Consider the following 22,550-nt stretch of genomic DNA (forward strand, 5'->3'; position numbering starts at 1 on the left):
AAGACCCTACTTCACAAATTGCCAGCACCAACGCCTGCCACGGCCAACGAGCCAGTTTCCATGCCTGCCACGGCCAACATGCTGGAAGCCTCGTCCGTCTCAGAGCCTGCGTTGCCAGCCTCGTCCGTCCCAGACCCTGCGATGTTTACGAACACAGAGTTTGTTCCCGAGTCTCTGCCCATGCTCACGACCACGGAAGTGATTCCCCAGTCATCCTGGACTCTTAGTCTCAAGCCTCCAAAGGCTCCACCCCTTGATCCTTTCATGGCTCCGCCCCTCGAGCCTTCCACGGCTCCGCCTGCCACGGCTCCGCCCCTCGAGCCTCCCACGGTTCCACCTGCCACGGCTCTACCCCTCGAGCCTCCCACTGCTCCACCTGCCACAGCTCTGCCCCTCGAGCCTCCCATGGTTCCACCTGCCACGGCTCCGCCCCTCGAGCCTCCCACGGCTCCACCTTTCAGAGTCTTCCACGGCTCCAGTCCCTAGTCTGTGGCCACCTACCAGGCCTCCTGACCCAGTCCCTACCCTAAGGTCATCTCCTTTGGTAGTATAGGCCGTCCGCCTAATCTGATCTAGAAGATGAACTTGTAATTTAATTTCCAAATTCCTTTGTGTTGTGATGCACTTTATCTTTTTGATGTGAAATCTTTTCTGATTTTGATAGAGTAAAAGAAAAACTAACGTTTATATTGCTACTGATATTTCTAATTTAGTATTTACTGAATCTAAGCAACATGTGCTACTTTTTTGTACATTATAAACAGAAAAATTGTGTTGCAAATGTGTTTATAAAATGTGATGCAACAGGGTTTTGAGGTATATCTCTTTATCATCATTACATTACATACATGCCCACAACAATAAAAAATGAGCCTTGAAAATACTGACAAACGTTTATAAGATAGGCCCATATTTAAAGTGTGACATTATTTTACATATGCAGCTTGCTCTGTCATTATAAAGATGTCATGGTTTTATATTAGAAGCTATTATGATGCAATTTTACCATAACCTCCTGAGACAGCGTCAATATAGTATTTAGTGTATAAAAACACGATAAGAATTGTTTATATATATATATATATATATATATATATATATATATATATATAAACAATATTGTATTTGATGTGCTGAATTGTAATGTCATACATTTCTATAGAGCAAGGAGAGGACATTATCATGGCCAAACTCACTGAAAATCCTAGGGTGTTCTCTAAACATGCTAAATCTGCATGTTTGCCCTGCATTATAAACAAATAACTTGCCTTACACGGTTGGGGAAATTAAAATATTTATATTTTATTTTCACACACCAAAGTATTGATTAAACTAGATATGTAAAATTTGTCAAACTATAATCTTAGTTCGAAAAAACCTTATCTGAAAGTTTTAAATGGTTGAAATTAGACATTTTTACAGGTCTTACAGTCAGAAAAAAACATGAGCATTCCAAAACAAATTGTGTCAATGTAATTTAGTCTTGGGGATTTGTGGCCACTTTGAAAGCAAAAATGATGCCTTTGCAGGGCACTTGGTTGGGAGTAATATTAATGGTTGCCAAGATGTAGAGTTGTTCCAAACAGAATTTCCATCCATCCATCGTCAACCGCTTATCCTGTGTACAGGGTCGCGGGGGGCTGGAGCCTATCCCAGCTAACATTGGGCGAAAGGCGGGGGACACCCTGGACAGGTCGCCAGTCCATCGCAGACAGAATTTCCAATCAGATAAAATTACCAATATTTTTGGAGGTGGAGGGGGAAGTCTTTGAAGGGAATAGTGCATAACTATTTGATATGAAGTGCATAACCTGTAATACACAAAATAATCAGGGGGTGAAATTGGCAACCGTTGTGTATGTCACATCCACTGGTGCAGGAACAGCTGCCCTGGACTGCCTGACAAATTTGAGACTGGCATACTGCACCGGCGTTGCCTGAAAAACAACAAAACATCCTAAACGTCTGAAATGAATTCATTAATAAATATTATAATGTGATAATGTGATAATGTAATACATTCAGAGCAGAAGAAGTACTAGAACATACTGTATAAATGAGGGCTAGAATCTGACCCAACATGACAAAAGAAGTCAGTGAAGTCTTATTTATACCATTCTCTCATCACTTTCTTTTTGATGCCATTCTTATGCCACTGTTTCTATACTTATGCAATTCTCACACCACTTTCTAAGTTATGCCGTATTTACACTATTTTTATGCCATTCTAATGCCACACTCTTATGTATGGTGTTGTTATGTCATATTTTCAACATTGTAATGCCTGGCCATTTGGAGCTCCGGGACTTTTCCCGGTGGGCCCGTCGAGTATTTGGTCAGTCAGTCGCCCCACTCTTATTTATTAAGTTTAGCTATTTACTGCTGTGCATGGACAACACCAAATAATCCAAAAGTATGTTGAAAACCACAATGCGCAAGAGCCAAGCGGGACCGGACCTTCCTCATAGTGTAGCTCTGACGCAGCACAAGATTTTAAAACATTAAAGGCCCATGTAAAGCTTTTAGAAACCAGATTAAAAAGCCCGACTTTCTAAACAGCAGAGACGAGGTAAACTGGAAAACATTGTGTCATTCACGACGGTAATGACATTCTTTTCAATCCACACATCATCATACTTATTGCATTGCAGTTACTACAGGGTCGCGGGGGGCTGGAGCCTATCCCAGCTAACATTGGGCGAAAGGCGGGGGACACCCTGGACAGGTCGCCAGTCCATCGCAGACAGAATTTCCAATCAGATAAAATTACCAATATTTTTGGAGGTGGAGGGGGAAGTCTTTGAAGGGAATAGGGTATAGGGATGATCACTTCTGAATAGAACGCACTCCATAATTCAGATGAGACGAGATATAACAGCGTGAGCCAGAACTGACTGAACTCTTTAGTTTGTTGGATGAAGCTTATAAATGTGAAAGTTAGTTATATACAGTTCCATTTGATACACAACTGTATAATCAGATTATAGTGGTTATGACGGGTAGTTTTAAATTAGTTGGCACTGTTACATTTATGATCAACATTTTTTCAATGTGTACACTGCATTACAACTCTCTACAGATACATGACTGGAGATCATTTTAATCACATTTTGGCTTTTTTTAAAAAGTTATTGTAGCAATAATATGATGTCAGTAAATTGCATATGGTATCATAATGATGTGTAAAATGTCATGTCAGCTACAGGTTTTCAACAAAAAATAAGATTGGAACCTAAAAATGAAAATAGAATTAAATAATTCTAACATTTAACTTGTACTATGAAAACAGTTGCCTGTCCATGGTAACATGCATGATTTAAAAAATATGTTTTATACTAATACTAATATTAGGTTAACATTAGGTTGATGGAGCAGGGCTCTGCATGAGCTTCAACAATCCCATCCATAGATGCTGTAGGAAACAATTTGTTACATTCTTCAATATTTCAAGTGTTTGATGAAGTTAAAATATGTCATCATTTATTATTGTCCCTTTAAATATATGCACGTTCACACATTTGTCACACATTTTCTTGTTTTTGTATTCATAATTTTGCATTATTTACAGTATTTACATTGAGTTTATATTGATATGTATAGCGAGCGCTAAAATGGTATAATGTGTCTTTAGGAACGGCACCTGCTCAGCAAATGTGTTTCAGTTGAGTGTTTATTTATTTATTTATTTTATTTTTTACCACATCGGTCCTATGTGCGATTAGAATGAATCTGACAGAAAATAACAGAAAGATTGTAAAAAGAGACTTAAATAAATGAAAATGGATTCAACTCTAAAAGATCATTCAGTCTTAAGATAAATGTCCCAGTGGGGCCCTAAAAGAAAATTGGCCCCAGGGCCCTCACTAGTCATAATCTGCCCCTGGCCCTGCAAAGGCACAACTCAACTTTTCAGATAAAACAAAGTGAGGCTATTTTATTTTCCACATTTGTCTTGGCAATAAAAAAAACTGTGAAGCCATTTTTCTTAGTTTAAGTGTTATACTGTATATAGGGATGTACCTTTTCTTGTGCTTAACATATATTGTGACATCTGAATCACAGGTGAACTCAATGTACTGAGCCAGCTGATTCAAAGATGAATGGTGCTAAATTACTGAATTTAATTCTGGTTTTGTGTGTGTGTGTGTGTGTGTTCTGGGGGAGATACTGTATGCATCTATTGGTAAGCAGCACTGAGACAGACAGACGGACAGACAGACAGACAATCGAGCAGCAGACAGTATGTGATTTACTCCACACTGATCACAGACACAAACACGTCCCAATGCACTCAAAACAAGCCTTCAGTTTATTTATATTCACACTGATCATTAGTTAAGTATAAGATTATGTTGCTTATATGTAAAAGTGACTTACAATTGTTGGTACATTAAATACAAACAGAAAAAAACTGAACAGCTTAAATAGGAAGAAAAACACCACTGTTTCTTAGCTTTATATCTCATGCTACATATATAAAAGTGAAGATTTGTTCATATATTCATAAACATTTACAATAAAACAAGTATTAAATGTTGCAGTTTTTAACAGATGAATGACTTCAAATAAAAGGTATAGTAGGCTGTAATAGAAATAAAACTCTTTTGATATGAAGTGCATAACCTGTAATACACAAAATAATCAGGGGGTGAAATTGGCAACCGTTGTGTATGTCACATCCACTGGTGCAGGAACAGCTGCCCTGGACTGCCTGACAAATTTGAGACTGGCATACTGCACCGGCGTTGCCTGAAAAACAACAAAACATCCTAAACGTCTGAAATGAATTCATGAATAAATATTATAATGTGATAATGTGATAATGTAATACATTCAGAGCAGAAGAAGTACTAGAACATACTGTATAAATGAGGGCTAGAATCTGACCCAACATGACAAAAGAAGTCAGTGAAGTCTTATTTATACCATTCTCTCATCACTTTCTTTTTGATGCCATTCTTATGCCACTGTTTCTATACTTATGCAATTCTCACACCACTTTCTAAGTTATGCCGTATTTACACTATTTTTATGCCATTCTAATGCCACACTCTTATGTATGGTGTTGTTATGTCATATTTTCAACATTGTAATGCCTGGCCATTTGGAGCTCCGGGACTTTTCCCTGTGGGCCCGTCGAGTATTTGGTCAGTCAGTCGCCCCACTCTTATTTATTAAGTTTAGCTATTTACTGCTGTGCATGGACAACACCAAATAATCCAAAAGTATGTTGAAAACCACAATGCGCAAGAGCCAAGCGGGACCGGACCTTCCTCATAGTGTAGCTCTGACGCAGCACAAGATTTTAAAACATTAAAGGCCCATGTAAAGCTTTTAGAAACCAGATTAAAAAGCCCGACTTTCTAAACAGCAGAGACGAGGTAAACTGGAAAACATTGTGTCATTCACGACGGTAATGACATTCTTTTAAATCCACACATCATCATACTTATTGCATTGCAGTTACTAACATGACGTTTTGGCAGAAATATTGTATATATTTGAAATAGTTGTCACAATAATTTTAATGACATGAAATATTGTATATTAGGGGAATATAAGTCACTTTTATGGCAGCTGTTTTTATAGTCAATTGCATAGTTTGTATTATAGAAACCATCATTGCACCTGGTATAAAGGAGCATGATTGTACCTGTGAATACCATGTTCTTACTAATACCGTCTAAGCACAGTCAAACTTTGGATACTGTGCAAGAACTGTGATAAATGTTCTTTAAGGCAAGTACACAGGAGAATTTAACAAGCGGTTAAGGCTGGACCCCCTTGAATTAAGGATGAAGCTTTTCATCCTCTGTTAATATGTTCAGTTCTAATGAGCTTTAATGGAAAAAGTTCATTCAATAATTAAGATCCTGATGAAAGAGAAATATCATTTGCAATTCAATAATATCACTATATACAATATAATCGACTGCCCCACCCCTCCACACCCCCATTCGATTTTTTGTCCCAGTCCAGCCCTGTTTACATCACGGTTATTCCACTGTCTTAGTTATATTGATCGTATGCAATTCTTATTCCACTGTCTTAGTTATGCCGTTCTTGTGCCACTTTTCAGCCAGTTTTCTTTCATGTGTTACTCACCTTCAGATTTGTGTTTCCTTTCATACAGTTGCAGCAACAGGCTGGAGAACAACCTGAAAGAGAAGCACATACATGTAATTATGTGAAATATCTGTACACTCCAACATAAAGTCTACATATCTGTATGATAGGAAAAACCCTTCATGTGAGTATGATTTATCTGCAGTGATATCTGTGTTATTTTAGGAACTGTTTTATTACCTCGTCTGTGACAGAGGACACAAGTACAAAGTATACCGCAAAACCCACAAGCAATGTAAGCACAAATCAAGAGCGTACTGCAGCCCACACTGTCTGATGCATCAGCGAAGCCCACTTCTTCAACATCTGAAACAAACAGCACAGGGTAACCAAAGCACAACAACACCGATGAGGTGCAGTTTCACTGGAATCTTTCATGAGGCTGTTTAAAAAGAAAAACCATAGCTGTGAAAATGTAAAAAAATTACAGAAAACAAAGACTAGCCCACCCTTCATGACTAGTAATAGTCATACTAGTAATGGAGTGGTGGTGGTGTAGTGGGCTAAAGGACATAACTGTTAAGCAGAAGGTTGCTGAATTAAGACATTTTTCTTGCACATGCACACAACTATTGGCCACAGCCACTGATCTAGAGTCAGCTTTTCCCTTCTTACTAGTAATAAAGGTTTGGACATGTGGTTGTGGAAACTGATCGTAGACCAGCAGTTACGAGCAATATCATCCCTGAGCGTCAATCAGAATTGAATTATTGTAATAATTGTATTATACATTAATGTAATGTGTCTCGTAGTCAGGGGGAGACTAAGCCTTACACATGATATAAGGTGGGGACCAGGTGTAGCGCAGACTCAGGCTGGTTGGGATCCATAAGCAGTCTTTATTAAGAGACGGGGTACAAGACAAAAACATGCAAGGTTCAGTTTCACGGCAGACAGGAATGTAGAAGGTGATCGAGTTCGTGGTCAGACAGGCAAAGGATCGAGACAGGCAGCAGATATCGTAGACAGGCAGACAGGCCTAAAGGTAACAAGGGCAGGCAGCAGATAATCGTGGTCGAAGACGGGCTAGGTAGATACACAGGAGATCTAGTAGAAGGTTGATATCAAAACGCTCAGTATTGCAGCCGGGACAAACAAGACTTCGCAATGATGGCACAGACACGCGTGATTTAAATAGCGTGGAGGTAATGGGGAACTGCTGCGGGCAATCGGACCAGGTAAGTGGGTTTATGGGAAGTGAGATTCAAGGTTAGAACTCGGGTGAGTTAGATCTCCGGTGGCCGGTTGAGGAGGCGCCTTCACCGGCATTCATGACACCAGAGCTGGACTGGTAATCTGGCATACCGGGCATTTTCCCGGTGAGCCGACGCTCTTTGGGGCTGATCAGGGGCAGACTGTCAATCGGGAGAAAAGAGCGGGTTGGTGGGTCGGCCGCGAAACGTGCCAAATGTGCCGAGATAAGTTAAAATGAGCCGCCGCATCATGCAGAACGGACCACAAAATGGCGAACACCATTTTTTAAACATCTTTCTCCTTTACTAGTCTATTTTTTTACAGCTCTGCAGTGTAACAAACACATTTACAAAAGTACAAATATTTTATGTTGTCTCTCAATGAACATGAGCTCTTAAAAATCAAGTGCATAATCATATTTAAAGAATGAGATAAATTATGTTTGAAATACTGTCCTATAAAGAAACCGCAGCTACACATTTTGCCACAACTGAGTTAAACCGAATCAGGTCTCAGGACTGTTTTGTGACAGATGGGTTTCTCTCAACTATGCTCAGATTTAGAAAAACAGAATGTGAAAATGTTCCAAATTCCACATTTGACTGTATATGTATAATCAGAACACAGGATAACAACTACTAAAACTTTTTAATGTCAACTTCCCCTTTTTGATCTATTTATCACTTAAATGACTTTGTTTACATATAACGTAGTATAATTCTTTTAGGTTTATATATATACACTGTAAAAAAAATCCTGTTGTTTAAAAAAAAAAAAAAAAAAAAAAACTGGCAGCTGTGGTTGCCAGAATAATGATGTAAAAATACAGTAAACATGTAAACAACTTTACAGAACAACCTGTACATTTTACAGTTTAAAACTGTTGTAATTTACATGACAATGCTGGCACTGTAAAAAAAAAATCATAAACTTGATATTTGCCTTTTGAAACTGTAAAAATCAGCTTTTTACTTGAAGGTATTGTTTATCACTGTAGAAATTACAGAAGGGCACATGATGACATAAAGTTCATCAAGAGTGGCCAATTTCAGGAGCAATGACCAATAAACATGAAGAGACACACAAACACTAAACACCATCAGGGTAATAATGTAATAAATCTGAACTAAACTACATTAAATATTAAACAGAACACCCCAATATACTGATATTAAAAATAAGAAGAAACAGAACTATTCCCATAAAATATAATGAAATGTAATGCGTCATGCAGGGAATTCTGGGAATTTTTAACAATAATTTACTGTAAAAACTACATGCACTCTCTTGTTGAACATAATATACATTTATACCGTTAATTATACAGGAAAATCTTAATTTTACATCTAAAAATATTTTATTTTTACAAAACCTGCCCCTGGCCCATCTTACCCATGCTTTCTTCAGTGTGATGGATAATGAAAAGACTGTAAATGGTAAAGTTGGCAACTCTCTACATTAATGTTCCCTTTGTTAAGGGTTAATAAAGAGACTCATTATTGTCAAGGAGCCATTTACAAATGCACTATAAATCACTAAAATAACAACATGAATATGCATGCAATAATTGCAATATAGTTAACAAATTATTTAGCATGTGTAATATAGTTATATTACACATGCTAAATAATGAATCTTATTCATACTTCTATTAATCAAAAACATAAAATGTACTAATTCATGATTTGTCACAGCAAAATAAAAGATTATGGTGAAGGGATGGATTATGTCATTTTGTGTTTATATTCATTAATGTAATGTCGCTTGTGTTGTCACTTTGATGTCTAAAGAATGTGTGTTATCAGTCCTAGTTACACCCATTACACCTGAAGTCCTCTCTCTTTCTATCTCTTCATGCGAATTCACAGGCGATATCATAAATAAAGCCTGATGACCATTAAACCACACTTTTTAATGTTGCCAACTCCTAATAAATGCGTCATATGTGTCCACTTCAAGGCACATTTTTAAAGGTTTATTATATTGAATAAATCTTATTAAGCAATTATAGCATGTGATATAAATGATCTGACATTTCATTCATGTTGTTATATCCACATACCAATGATTTATAATACATGTGTAAAGAAGTTTTTAGTCATTAATGAACTCCTTTATAAACTCTTAACAAAGGGAACATTCATGTAGTGTTACCATGACGTTCAGTTTAGAAGAGGTGGTCAGAGTTAATGGTTTGGGTTGTTTTGTACAATCTGAACAGTACTAACCTGTAAACATGAGCCTGACTGCAGTCCCAAAATGCATCATTCCTCTGATACGAGCAGCACAGTAATAGAGCCCCAGATCAGACTCCCTGAGGCCAACGATCACTAGACTTACAGACTCACACACACTGTCTACTTCCAGCTGAAAGTGGCTACTGTCCTCATTATGATCAAGGATAACCTTTTTTCCAATATTTCCTTTTGTTGCAGATAAAAGTAAAATCATCTTCTCTGAGGTCAGTCGATACCAGGCCATAGAAGAGCTGGAGTTCATGTTACAGGACAGAGTAACATTGTCCTCATGTTGGGCGCTCATATTCACAGTGGATGCACACATCAAATAATGTGAGGTGGTGCCTGGCAAAAAGGACAAGAAGACTGAAGATACACAATACAACATAATCCTAGAATACCTTATATCAGTTGCTAGCAAACCAATATTATAATATAGAAATGAATATAGAGAGCAATAAATACATTTATGATTTAAACATAAATAATATATTACATTACTAAAAATATTGATATAATTACTCACTGAGTAAAATGATCACATTGAGAATATTGCTCATCTTGCAATCTCTCTCTGATGTAGTTGAACTTTTCTGACAGGAGCTAGTTGGGGGATCTTACTTATAAATGCTTCAAGCAACCACTTAAAAAGTGCACAACTAGTACACTTTCACTGAAAATGGAAAATGTGTTTGCTGTTGCATAGCAGCACAAATGAGTTTCATTTTTGAGGAACGAGGAAATCGTAGCATAGTTTGGTTTGCATGCTTATGACATCAGCACAACAGACACACAAACACACACAAACACACACACACACACACACACACACACACACTGGTTGGTACTCCTATCATTACAAGGACTCTCCATAAACAGAGATTTTTATACTGTACAAACTGTATATAATGTCCCCTAAACCTAACCCTCACAGAAAACCTTTGCCATTTTAAAACATTGTTCAGTATGTTTTAAATGACAGGGAAACTAGGGGTGTCCTCATAAACCACATTTATAGCATAATGCCCTCGTAATTAATAGTGTGTAACCTAAAACAATTGTCCTTGTACCACTAAAACCAAATCAAACACACACGTACCTATTGAACAGAAGTTTGAGAAGTGTCTGCATTTTGGTAGAAACTTTTATCCAAAGTATATATTTTATCAGTACAGTATGTTCCCTGGCAATCAGGGTTGGGGAGTAATGGAATACATGTAACAGGATTACGTATTTAAAATGTAAAAATAGTATGTTTTTTTTTTTTTTTTAATTCTTTATTTTCAGTCAGCAAGATAGAATTACAGAATAAAAGTAGTAATAATATCTGTCTATTTGCTGTTGTTTTTTTCAGAACAGTACATATACATACTTTGAACAATTAGGGAGAGATAAACTTGTGCATTTCAAAATATATAAATAACTACCTTGTTTGAGACATATTAGGAGAGAATAGGTAAGAAGACAGAACAATAAAGCACAGGATCATTAAATCAGCACCTCTATGAAGTCTGGTCTTAAGGGCCTTACATATTTGACCCATTTGGCCCACCGACTAACAAATATACTTTTCTTAAGACGAATGGAAAAGGTAATTGATTCCATTACATATATCTCATTAACAATATCTATCCATTCTGAAACTGTGGGTCGGGAAGCAGCCAACGTCTTGTAAATGCTTTCTTGCAGGCAGATGTAAGAATAGCATATAAATACTTATCAGCAATTCTGAGCAGGAACCCACAATTCCCCAAAAACAGAGAGGAAAACTGTAAAGGTACTTTATTGTTGAATATTGTAGTTAAGATCTTGTCAATCTCTGCCCAAAACGGTTTGATTTTTTGGCATTCCCAAAATACATGCCAGTGATCAGCCTCCCGAGCGCCACACAGCCTCCAGCATTTAGCACCACCTGGGTCAAAATGTGCTTTTTGCTTTGGTTTTATAAAAAAATGAATAAGACATTTCCAGTTAAACTCACGCCATATATAAGAGTTTGTACATTTCCATTGAAACTCACATATATTTAACCAGTCATCTGTAGATATTGACACATTGCTTTCCTTTTCCCATTTTTCTTTTATGTAGTCTGTGGAATGGGTATTTTTCACCAAGAAACGTTTGTAAAACTTAGAAATAACCCCTTTAACAGTAGCATTTTTATATGCACTCAATATTGTTTTTAATATCGGGTCATTAAGGTCTGTTTTAGGTTTAATATTATGTTCAAAATAATTGCGTACTTGCAGGTATCTGAAAAAATCTGACTTTTCAAGATAGTATTCATTTTTCAGATACTCAAATTCCCTTAATTTTCCATTTTCTGTGAGTGAATAAAAAGTTGTTATACCTTTGAAAATCCATGATTTAAAACGATTATCCATCAAATTTGGCCTGAAACCAGGGTCAAAAGCACACCATTGAATTATCTGTATTTTATCATTTAACTGATACTCTCCTTTTACTTTATTCCAAATTTTTAATTGGGTTTTGATCCACGGATTTTGCGTATCCTTTATAAGCCTATCTAGGTTTGTACAGGCCAATAATGCGTGAATCGGGGGGTCCTTCATGATTGAAAGTTCAATATCTTTCCACCTGGCGTGAAAATTTGGGGAACATAGGTTAATAAAGGGTTTAATTTGGGCCGCGTAGTAATATCCTTTAAAATAGGGTAACCCCATTCCCCCCTCCTCCTTCAAGAGCTGCAATGTTTTAAATTTAACCCTAGGTTTCTTTCCTTGCCAAATAAACCGGGAAATGACTTGATCTATTTCTGAAAATTATTTTAAAGAGATTTCTACAGGAAGGGCTTGAAATAAAAAAAGATATCGTGGGAGGATATTCATTTTCACACAATCAATTCTATGACTCAGACTAAGAAAGGAAACAGAGTTCCACCTTTTGATATCTTCTCTCATTTTTATCCAAAGGGGGCCATATTTCATCTCTGCAAGCCATGAAACATTACTTGGTAGGTGTATACCTAAATATTTCAATGAGCAATTATCCCAGCTTAGCTGGAATTTGTCAGTAAGACATGTTGGATGGGAGTAATTAAAAGCCAACAATTGAGTCTTTTGTACATTCAATTTATAACCAGAATAACTACCAAATTTTTGTAAGAGGTTCATTAAATTCGGAAATGTATTAGAAGGGTCACTTAAATATATCAAGATATCATCTGCGTATAGAGCTACCTTATGATCCTCCCCTTTTATATTAACTCCCCTAATACTCTCTGTCTGTCTCAGCCATTGTGCAAGGGGTTCGATATAGAGAGCGAAGAGTAAAGGGGAGATGGGGCACCCTTGTCGCGAGCCGCGGTGTAATGTAATAGTGTTTGAAAGATTGCCATTCATTTTTATTTGAGCAGAAGGTTTGTCATAGAGAGTCCGTATGACATTAGAAAAATTTGAATGAAAGCCAAATCGTTCCAGAACTTTGTATAGGAAAGCCCAACTGACTGAGTCAAAGGCTTTTTCCGCATCGAGGCTTACCAAAAGGGCTGTTAACTTATTCTGTTCTATATGGTCCATAATATGCAATGAGCGTTTAATATTATCCTGCGTCTGTCTTTGTAAAATAAAACCAGCTTGATCGGTATGTATGAGCTGAGGTAATATTTTTTCTAATCTTTTAGCAAAAATGGCCGTAAATAACTTATAATCAACATTTAGCACCGAAATAGGTCTGTATGATCCACAGTCTGAAAGATCCTTTCCCTCTTTAGGAATAATAGAGATGACTGCTTCCCTCCAGGAGGGTGGCATCTTTGAATCTTTAAAAACAGTATTGCAGGCCCTAAGAAGGCTAGGTAACAGCTCAGTTCGAAATGCTTTATACCATTCTGAAGGGAAGCCATCTGGGCCTGGTGACTTATTTGCCTTCAACCTGGAGATGGCTCCACTTAGTTCGATTTCAGTTATCGCAGCAGTCAAAATTGTATTATGTTCTTCTGGGACAGTTGGTAAGTTAAGAGATTTAAGAAAGGTTTCAATTTGTTGGTCATTCTCCAACTTTGGTTGTGAGTACAGGAATTTTGTAGCTCTTCTTGTTTATACTGTAAAATATTGGAAGCAGGATGCTTTATTTTATATATGGTGTTATCTGCTCTTTGTTTTTGTAACCTCCTTGCGAGAATTTTAGCCGATCTAGGTCCGGATTCATAGTATTTTTGTTTAGCAAAAATCATATTTTTTTCTATTTCTTGGGTATATAATAAGTCAATTTCATTTCTGATTTTCTTAATTTTGGTCAGCAAATTAGAGGTTGGTGCCCTTTTATGTTGCACTTCAAGGTTTTTTAATTCTTTGTTAAGATCTGTACGTCTTAATTGTTTATTTTTCCTATTGTAAGCACACCAAGATATAATTTTCCTGCGAATAACTGCTTTTAAGGCATCCCACACTATTACCGCGTCAAACTCTCCCTTATCGTTTTCCTCCAGAAACTGTTTTATTTCCTTTCTCATCTGAGCCACAAATTGTGGATTATTTAAAGCACTCGTGTTCAGTCTCCACAATGTTTTACATGGATTATCACTGATATGGACCCCACAAGAAACAGATGCATGGTCAGACAGATCAGTAGTCACAATAACTTATTTTGGAGCGATCTCTCTTTAAACACAAAAAAGTAATCTATTCTCGAGTATGTATTATGGGGGAATGAATAAAAAGTGTAGTCACGTCTAAGTGGATTGAAGTCTCTCCAAAGATCTAGTATGCCCAATTCCACCATGAGATTGTTAACTTTCTTATGTAATGATGTAGTAGGTAAATTTTTGGATGTATCTAGTTCCGGGTTGAGGCGAAGGTTCCAGTCACCCCCGCAGATTACAAGTCCTTTTGCTTTCGCCATTAAATCAAACATTTTTCTATACAAACCAAAACTGCTTCCAGGAGGAACATAAACATTACAAATTGTAATTATTGCATTATTTATCTTTCCAGTAATCATTATATACCTCCCGTCCTTATCTGATATCTCTGATATGTACTCAAAAGGTATTCTTTGTGAGATTAATATTATTACCCCTCTTCTTCGACCAGATCTGTAGGATGAATAATATGCCCTTGCGTATCCCATTCTTCTCATTTTTTTATGTTCTGTTAACGATAGATGTGTCTCTTGTAAAAGAACAATCTGAGTATTTTTCCGCTTCATTTTTGATACAATTTTACTTCTCTTAACTGGATTTGAAATGCCCTTCACATTAAGTGATACTATCTTAACGTCCTGTATATTCATAATTTTCCTATCCAATGAACCCAAACAAGGCCTCCCCCAAGCGCCATGTCCAGTTTTTAAAGCTTATGCACCAACAAAATCTCTCCCATAGAACATGTATTAAACAAAAACAAACAAAGTAAACAATGTCATCATTATCATGATGTAGCCAAAATAAAACCCATGTTTCCAAGGTTGAGGCTCGTATCAAGAGAGCCCTGCAAGGCCTTGAATGGTCTAGGTCCCAATAGGGAGACGTCCCACCTCGTCGCAGAGACGGGGCCCTATATACTGTCCGCACACTAGCAAGAATTTGTGTTGCAAAAAACATAAGCATACTCAAAATTTGGTTGTCCCGACCCTTAATTATATTAACCAAAAAAATAAAAGTAGGAACCCTTTAATTGGATTAATTGAAAAATTTACTTTAGCCCTACTCAATTATTATATTTGTAAAAGTAAATGAAAAGGGACAAGTCACTCATACCTCTAGCAAAAATTAACCAACTTTGAGAGATGACCTTGAAGCATCAGTCCTCAATAGTAGATAGTCTTCTGAATCCCTGGAGCTTTTCCTTGAATCGTGCGTGATGGCTTTTCCGTGTATTTTCCCCTGTTGAACCGAGCTCTTGGTCGCCGCTCCGCGCATGTCGTCGTCTTCTCACCGTCTGCTGCAAAGACAAGAGTTGAATATCCTCATGATCCGGGTCTGCTGCGGGCGGTACGGCGGCGACAGGAAACCCGAGAGCTGCCATATCTCTCGTCGCTTCTGATGCGTCCTGGTAGAGACGGGTGCCATCATAATAAAACACCCGCATCTTTGCTGGATATGGGGTCTGAAACCTGATGCTTTCATTCTTCAGTATTTTTTTGGCATCCGCGTACTCATTGCGTTTTTTAAGCACTTCAACTGGAAAGTCATGGTCAACAAAGAAACGCGTTTCATCACAGTATACTTCTTTTTTCTGCCATGCTTTCCGGAGAACTTCCTCTTTTGTACGGTAGCTCCCAAACTTTACCACGATAGAGCGGGGCTTCCCCTGCGCACAGTCTGGCTTTTGGGTCAGTGCTCGATGTGCTCGTTCAATTCTCAGATCCCGGTCGTCAGGAAGGTCTAGCGCTTTTTTAAACAAATTATCCAGAAAAGGAACCATATCTGCCCCTTCCTTATCTTCAGGTATCCCGTAGATCCGCACATTCTCCCTACGTGCACGACCCTCCTGGTCTATCAGCCTAGCTTCCAGCTTAGCTTGACGTTGGGATAGCCCCTTAATTAGCATCGATGCCGCTTGTAGCACCGTCTCTGTTTCCTCTATTCTTCCCTCCGCTTCATCCAGTCTGCCGTTCACTCCTTGTATTTCTTGTTTAATGTCCGCCAGCTGCACGTTATTATCTTTTCTAAATTCATGTAATGCGTCCAGGATACGTTGCAGGCTGGGCTCGTGTGTGTGGCCATCCTGAGGGCTTAGCTCCGGGGGGTAGCCTCGGTCATCAAGGCTCGAATGAGTGGTCTCGTCCACAACTAGATTTGCGGTTTTCCTAGTTCTGGTAAAAACCCCCCTTTCCATCTTGACAAAAATTCCCAGGTATTAACAAAAAGAGTAATTTAGGGGTATATTTTTAAGACACCATCAGGAGCTAACAAATTAACCTCTTAAGATCCTTGCCATTTTTGGGGATTTCCGCCTGGATTTGGCCTACCCAAATTAAAAAGCTTCCCATTCCCACATACTTTGGCCTAAATACACAGTTTTGGTGTCATTTTACAGGAAACCCTTTGAAGTTGCATAAAACACTGCTAAAAATAAAAAAAATATATATATATGTTGTCTGAACAGTAATAACCCTCCTAAAAAAAGAGGCGCTTTTTGATTTTTTTAATATAAATTCATTTTTGAAAGTGTATAACTCAAGCCCTGTAAACCCTAGCAGCAAGCAGACAGTTTTGGCTGTTTCCACTAGATGTCAGCAAATACCTGAAAAAGGAATTTTGTCTGTATCATGTTTTATTTAATATCTATTTCAATTTATTTGAAGGGAGGAATATTACCTTTTTTTGGTGTACTTTCCACCTACCCAAATCTAAAGTCTCCCCATACCCATATACAGTGCTATAAATGCAAAATCCCAGTGTAATTTTACAGAAAACCCTTTGTCATTACATAAAACACTGTTGAAAGTGGTAAATATGCGCTCTGGTGTCTGGTGAGACGCTGCCTGTGTGTTTTGGGCACGTAACCTACCCAGTGATCACTTCACAGTCTGGATGCAATATCACAGCCCCTGATTGGTCTATTTGATCTTGAGAGACATTGCCGGAAAGCGGAGGGTCTAAGCTTTACGGCAATATATGCTTTATCCGGATCGGATGTTTACATATTTTCCTGGATTGTTGAATATCATATAACATTACTTTGTGGTGTTTCTGCACTCGAGGGATTACTTGGGCACACAACCACAGAAAACACTGAAAAACGGCTCATTTTAGAATAACCTAAGGTAAAGGATTATGTAGCATTTGTGGCTAACTGTGCTGTCTAGTGCGAGTAGCACGGCAAATATTCAATAATTTCACTTGTATGTTTACAAATGTTGATTGTATACTTCATGATTCATTCGAAGTGTATTAGATATGTGATTATACCTCAATAAAAAGACTTATTGTAACTTCTTACTGGCAATGAGAGCTTTCATTTGATACATGGTTTGTACATGTGCGTCATATTTGAGCGATATGAGACATATGTATTCAAAAACGCACATAATTATGACACGACTTTTGATGGGTGGAACTATGAAATTTATTGTAAATAAGTTACTTAGTGTAAAACAAATGCCAAAGTGATGCATATCTCAAGAAAGTAGACATTCTAAGCTTTCAAATGGTACAAGATATGAGCTCATAACTCCTCCGCATACATTTAAAATTGGAAGTACATTATTACTGACGTAATTTTAAATCCCGGAACCGGGATCGTGGATTTTTTAAGCTGTCATCCTCTCGCTAGCGGAACTGGAAACCAGAGAAGTACGTTTGAAGTAAGTTTGGAGCAGAAGAAATAGAAATAAATCTTGTGTAAATTGTCAGCTTTACGCTAAGCTAAAATGCTATTTCTAGCCATTTTACCTGCACGTTACCAGACACGATCATATTTTTTTTATCAAGAAAATTCACATTAGATTATAATTTCTTTTTTTCTAGTAAGATCTTTATTATTAAGGCAAAAATCATATTCTTGATAATAATTTTTGTATTGTTTTCCTGTAAAAATATCTAAAAACCCTTAAAACAAGATCAATTTGAAGGAAACTGATCTGGGTAGTTTTGGGACATCTCGTCTGGACTCAACAGACATGGGAATCTGAACAACTACTGGGTTAACCAAAACTTTACCTCCCGTCAAATCATTACTGAGCATGAAAGAAACAATCTCAAATGGCAAACTGGGCCTTCCACCCACAACAACACCTAACACAAGAGGAGACTTCAACCCAACTTTATGCAAAGGCAGATTCACAAAGCCCATTTCAACACCTTGGACTAATACACAAGAGTTTGTAGAAGACCTTTCTGAAAAGGGTAATACACTTTCCATAATGTCCCTCTTAATCTTAACAGGAACTTCAAAGTCATCAATGAGGACTGGCTTGTAGTCATCAAGAACGTTGCATTCTCTATTCTGAAACTCACAAGGAGATGGAAGTTCATGCATAAAAGTGTTCATCAGAGCTACAGGTTTGGAAGAAAAGGCATTTTCCCTCTTCAGCACAAAATAATCAGCCATTTCATGACCTTGATTAGAAACAGAATAGCTGCTGCTTAGACTAAGACTAATTTTGCTTCCATGATTTCATGCCCTGACTGGAGAAGTTAGGTTTGCTTGGAAATGGAGTACTTTAATTGGCTTTGACAAAATGTACATGAGACGACAGAACAAAAACACTCTTGTGAGTTACCACAAACTCATCATCAAGAGCAGCTGCTCCAGAAGGTTCCACAGCCTCAGGAAGGCAGTTCTCAAACTCCTCAAGAATGATGAAGTCTCTAAAGTGGGCAAAATCACTTACACCTTGATAAACACCATCGATCAAACAAAATCTCTTTCTCAAGTGCAAACTCTACAAAGGTTTGTTCTTCAGACGTCATGAAGTTTTAAAATGCAAGTGTTGCGTTGGACGATACTACACTTTCAAATTCATACTGTAGATAGAGAGAGCAGAGTGAAAGTGTGTAGTTTGAGACGTAGCTTATGTTTACAGATATGTTTTTGCAGATCTGTATTTATCAGAACATTGTTGTGAAAGTAAATGCACTCATTGATGTTCCTAGCACCAAGCCAGACCACTGCTAGATTAAGTTTCATTTTAATTTGACATGTACGACAGAACTGTAATGACTGAACAGGAGTCTGACACAGAGTGTTTGATTTCTTGATCTCTTTCTTAAGTATATCTCTGTTCATCTGGTCAAGTTCATCACCAGGGGCGGGATTACGTTTTCTGAGGCCCCAAGCAACCGATTAACCTGGGGCCCCATTTCAAACATTTTGGGTAACACTTTAGAATACTGTACCTTACTTAATGCATAACAAATAAGGAATTACTGCAGAACTAATAGGTCATTCTTCATTAACACTTAAGTCACTACTATTAGCTACTAAGGAAGATGTGTTAACTAATCAGTATGTAATAGCATTTTATAGTTGTGTTAAGTAACAATTAGTTAATCAATAACTATTGAATTCAGTCATGCCTCCTGATGAACTACTTTTAATTATCCACTAATTCAGCTTCAGGAGCAATAACTATTGAGTAACTACTAATGAACAGTCGATTAATTACAATTACAATAATATTATAACAATTAGCCATTACAATATTCAGGTTGTGGCCCTTTCTTCTTCCTTCTAATGTTATTACTATGGAAATGCAATACGCATTTCGTGGAATTACTACACTCCCAAAATTAGTCAATACAGCGAATTTAGTAGTTTTGGCCTGTATGGTCAATTGTTTTGTGAGTGTGGTCTGTAACCAGAAATCAACAACGGAATGGAACCCCATCCCCACTATAAGTGGCTAGCCAACTTACCTGATTTATATACAGTATAGTGTGTGTGTCTCTTGTTTTCCTCATATCACATTACATTTGGGTAAATGATTCCTGTATGTAAGGCAATGACTGAGGGTAAGGGAACATACAGGGAACCCCTGAGTAATTAATAAAGAATTACCACATAATTAAGAGGGAAATACTTACAACCTGGAACAGTATTCTAAAGTGAAAATACAGGGAACCCCATTAATGAATGATTATCTGGTAATTCTGTATTAAATAATCATGGGTTCCCTGTATTTTCACTTTAGAATACTGAATACTTTAGCAGTTGACCATACAGGCCAAAACTACTAAATTCGCTGTAATGACTCATTTTGGGAGTGTAGTAATTCCACGAAATGCGTATTGCATTTCCATAGTAATAACATTAGAAATAAGGAAGAAGAAAGGGCCACAACCTGAATATTGTAATGGCTAATTGTTATAATATTATTGTAATTGTAATTAATCGATTGTTCATTAATAGTTACTCAATAGTTATTTGTCCTGAAGCTGAATTAGTAGATAATTAAAAGTAGTTCATCAGGAGGCATGACTGAATTCAATAGTTATTGATTAACTAATTGTTACTTAACACAACTATAAAATGCTATTACATACTGATTAGTTAACACATCTTCCTTAGTAGCTAATAGTAGTGACTTAAGTGTTAATGAAGAATGACCTATTAGTTCTGCAGTAATTCCTTATTAGTTATGCATTAAGTAAGATATAGTATTATAAAGTGTTACCACATTTGGTTTAAAAACTAACATAAAATGTACTTTAAATCATAATTTTAGATTCATCCTATCAGCCATTGTAGCCAAGAACATTCAAAATATTTACTGAAACATACAAATCTAGTTAAAGATAATTAATGCATGTTTTACAGTTTTCCACAATACAGTGATAAAAAAAACAATAAAAAAACACGGCGGCCCCTCAGCACACTAGAGCACAAGGAAATAAACATTGCCGTCTAGCAAGCGCTGAAACTTTGCTTGGTGCAACAACTTGGAATAATGATAAACATTGTAACACTCACCTCTTTGCAACTTGTTCAGAATGTTAAATCATTGTGACACTTCACTAAAAACAATCTAGACGCAGCTCAACGAATGAAACAGAACACAGCTGTCTCAAGATGCATTTTTGAGACCTGAAGTTCTTTTTAGCAGACGCGGGCAAAAAACACGTTCGGTATGAACAGCCCCTAACTCATCCATTCAACGTATCTGTGAGTGAGAGGTCATGGGCGAAACTAGTTTGGAAGGCCTGTTTATTTTTTCATAAATTTCAAATCCGAACTAAAACTGACCCAATCCGGTGGACGTCTAACATGAACAGCTCTGAGCGCTGTCAACAGCGTATTCACACGTGACCACAGAACAACATGTGACAGGCCACCCCTCAAGCAGTTTTTGTGGAGCTTTCCTACTAGGGCGGAGCCCCCCGATGACTGTTCATCACCATCTATATGCCGTTCAAGTGGATTTCATGATTTCTGTTTGCAGTGTTATAGCTTGTGTGTTGGCAAGTTTGAGCACATCAGGACATCAAGTACACTGCAAAAAAATCATTTTCTTAATTGGTATTTTTGTCTTGTTGCAGTAAAAATATCAAAATATTCGTAAAACAAGATAAACTGACAAGCAAATGGCACAAGATATCTTCCTTTTGAAATAAGTTTATTGTTCTTATAACCGCTTGCAAAATACTTGTTTAAGCATAAACCCCACTAAATTTAGTTAGATTTATCTGAAAACAAGAATACATCTTTCCAACTGTAATTGGGCAGATAATGCATGTAATGATTTTATTAACAGGAAGCAATCACACAGAAAGTCAGCATGTTATTTCCGAGAGTTCCAGAGCCCTGGATACTGGATACCCAGGCCCAGATCGGCCATATTATGCAGGCTCACCAACAAGCACCATCTCCTATCAGACATTTTTGCATTGCTCTGGTGTGCTAACATTCTCTTGTGGCACGTCCGGAAGTGCGTTGCATCATCGGCATGGGAAAAGCAAGTTTGGATCCCACGTCGAAACCAAGAACTAATTGCGTTTGCATAATCAGTGACAAGTGCGATTCAGAGGTTGCATTTGTCCCTCTGATTTGGTTTGGGGTTTGGGTTGGAGGGTGCAGTTTCTAAAATATGCATCCTTCACTGGATTACACCCTATACAGCAAAAAACAGCATGCTAGACAACTTGCTTTTGGTGCCCCTCTGTGGAAATTTAATTCGGAAAATGGAGCTCACAAGTTCCCATATGCCCAACACTTAGCACTTAGGCCACTGGGGGCAGAGTTCCACTTTTCGGTAAGAACAGACAACTTACTGTTTCCAGTTTCACAGTCTGGGTAGAAGATTAGTTTGTGCTTGCTCATATCTGATACCTGTATGTTCACTGTAAGTGCACTGTGCTTTTATTGAGTTGTCCAATCAGTGGGAGAGAGATAAAAGGAGGAGCTGTGGATGCTAGAGAGGGAGAGACGCATGTAGCAATGTTCGTGTGTGTGCAGTTTTGTGTTATGCTGGAAAGCTCTCTTTGTCTCTCCCACTCTCTTTTCCTCTCCCTCCCCTCATCCTACCCAGGTTCCCAGGAGGTGGGAAGACCAGCCGGCATTGGGATGGCCAAAATGGCAACGCCTCATG

At 37.7% G+C, this 22,550-nt stretch overlaps 1 protein-coding gene across 5 annotated transcripts; it reads right to left on the reverse strand.

The window, feature by feature from the left end:
* Positions 1–1,346: 1,346 nt before the first annotated feature.
* LOC127650241 (uncharacterized) lies at positions 1,347–21,249 on the reverse strand. 5 transcript variants are annotated; one of them, XR_007971409.1, is made up of 5 exons: positions 10,084–13,194; positions 9,549–9,902; positions 6,307–6,432; positions 6,106–6,158; positions 1,347–1,937 (listed from the first exon to the last, which is right to left on the reverse strand). XR_007971409.1 is itself a non-coding variant. In XM_052135552.1 (5 exons), exons 1-5 carry the CDS (start codon positions 10,115–10,117, stop codon positions 1,830–1,832), a joined length of 675 nt encoding a protein of 224 aa, XP_051991512.1. In that variant the 5' UTR covers positions 10,118–13,182; the 3' UTR covers positions 1,347–1,829. The 5 variants fall into 5 exon arrangements, 3 of the variants coding, with proteins under 3 accessions (XP_051991512.1, XP_051991513.1, XP_051991511.1); XM_052135552.1 differs by having other exon boundaries at positions 10,084–13,182; XR_007971408.1 differs by lacking the exon at positions 1,347–1,937 and adding an exon at positions 3,962–4,749.
* Between the last annotated feature and the right edge of the window lie 1,301 nt (positions 21,250–22,550).

The sequence above is a fragment of the Xyrauchen texanus genome, chromosome 10 (assembly GCF_025860055.1).
Source record: "Xyrauchen texanus isolate HMW12.3.18 chromosome 10, RBS_HiC_50CHRs, whole genome shotgun sequence".
Lineage (NCBI taxonomy): Eukaryota > Metazoa > Chordata > Actinopteri > Cypriniformes > Catostomidae > Xyrauchen > Xyrauchen texanus.

Coding starts and splice junctions, on each gene's coding strand:
- LOC127650241 (XM_052135552.1), bottom strand. CDS start 10,117: ATGAGCAATATTCTCAATGTGATCATTTTACTCA. Junction 6,159..6,306: donor TGTCCTCTGTCACAGACGAG/GTAATAAAACAG, acceptor CTTCTCTTTCAG/GTTGTTCTCCAGCCTGTTGC. Junction 1,938..6,105: donor AAGGAAACACAAATCTGAAG/GTGAGTAACACA, acceptor GTTGTTTTTCAG/GCAACGCCGGTGCAGTATGC.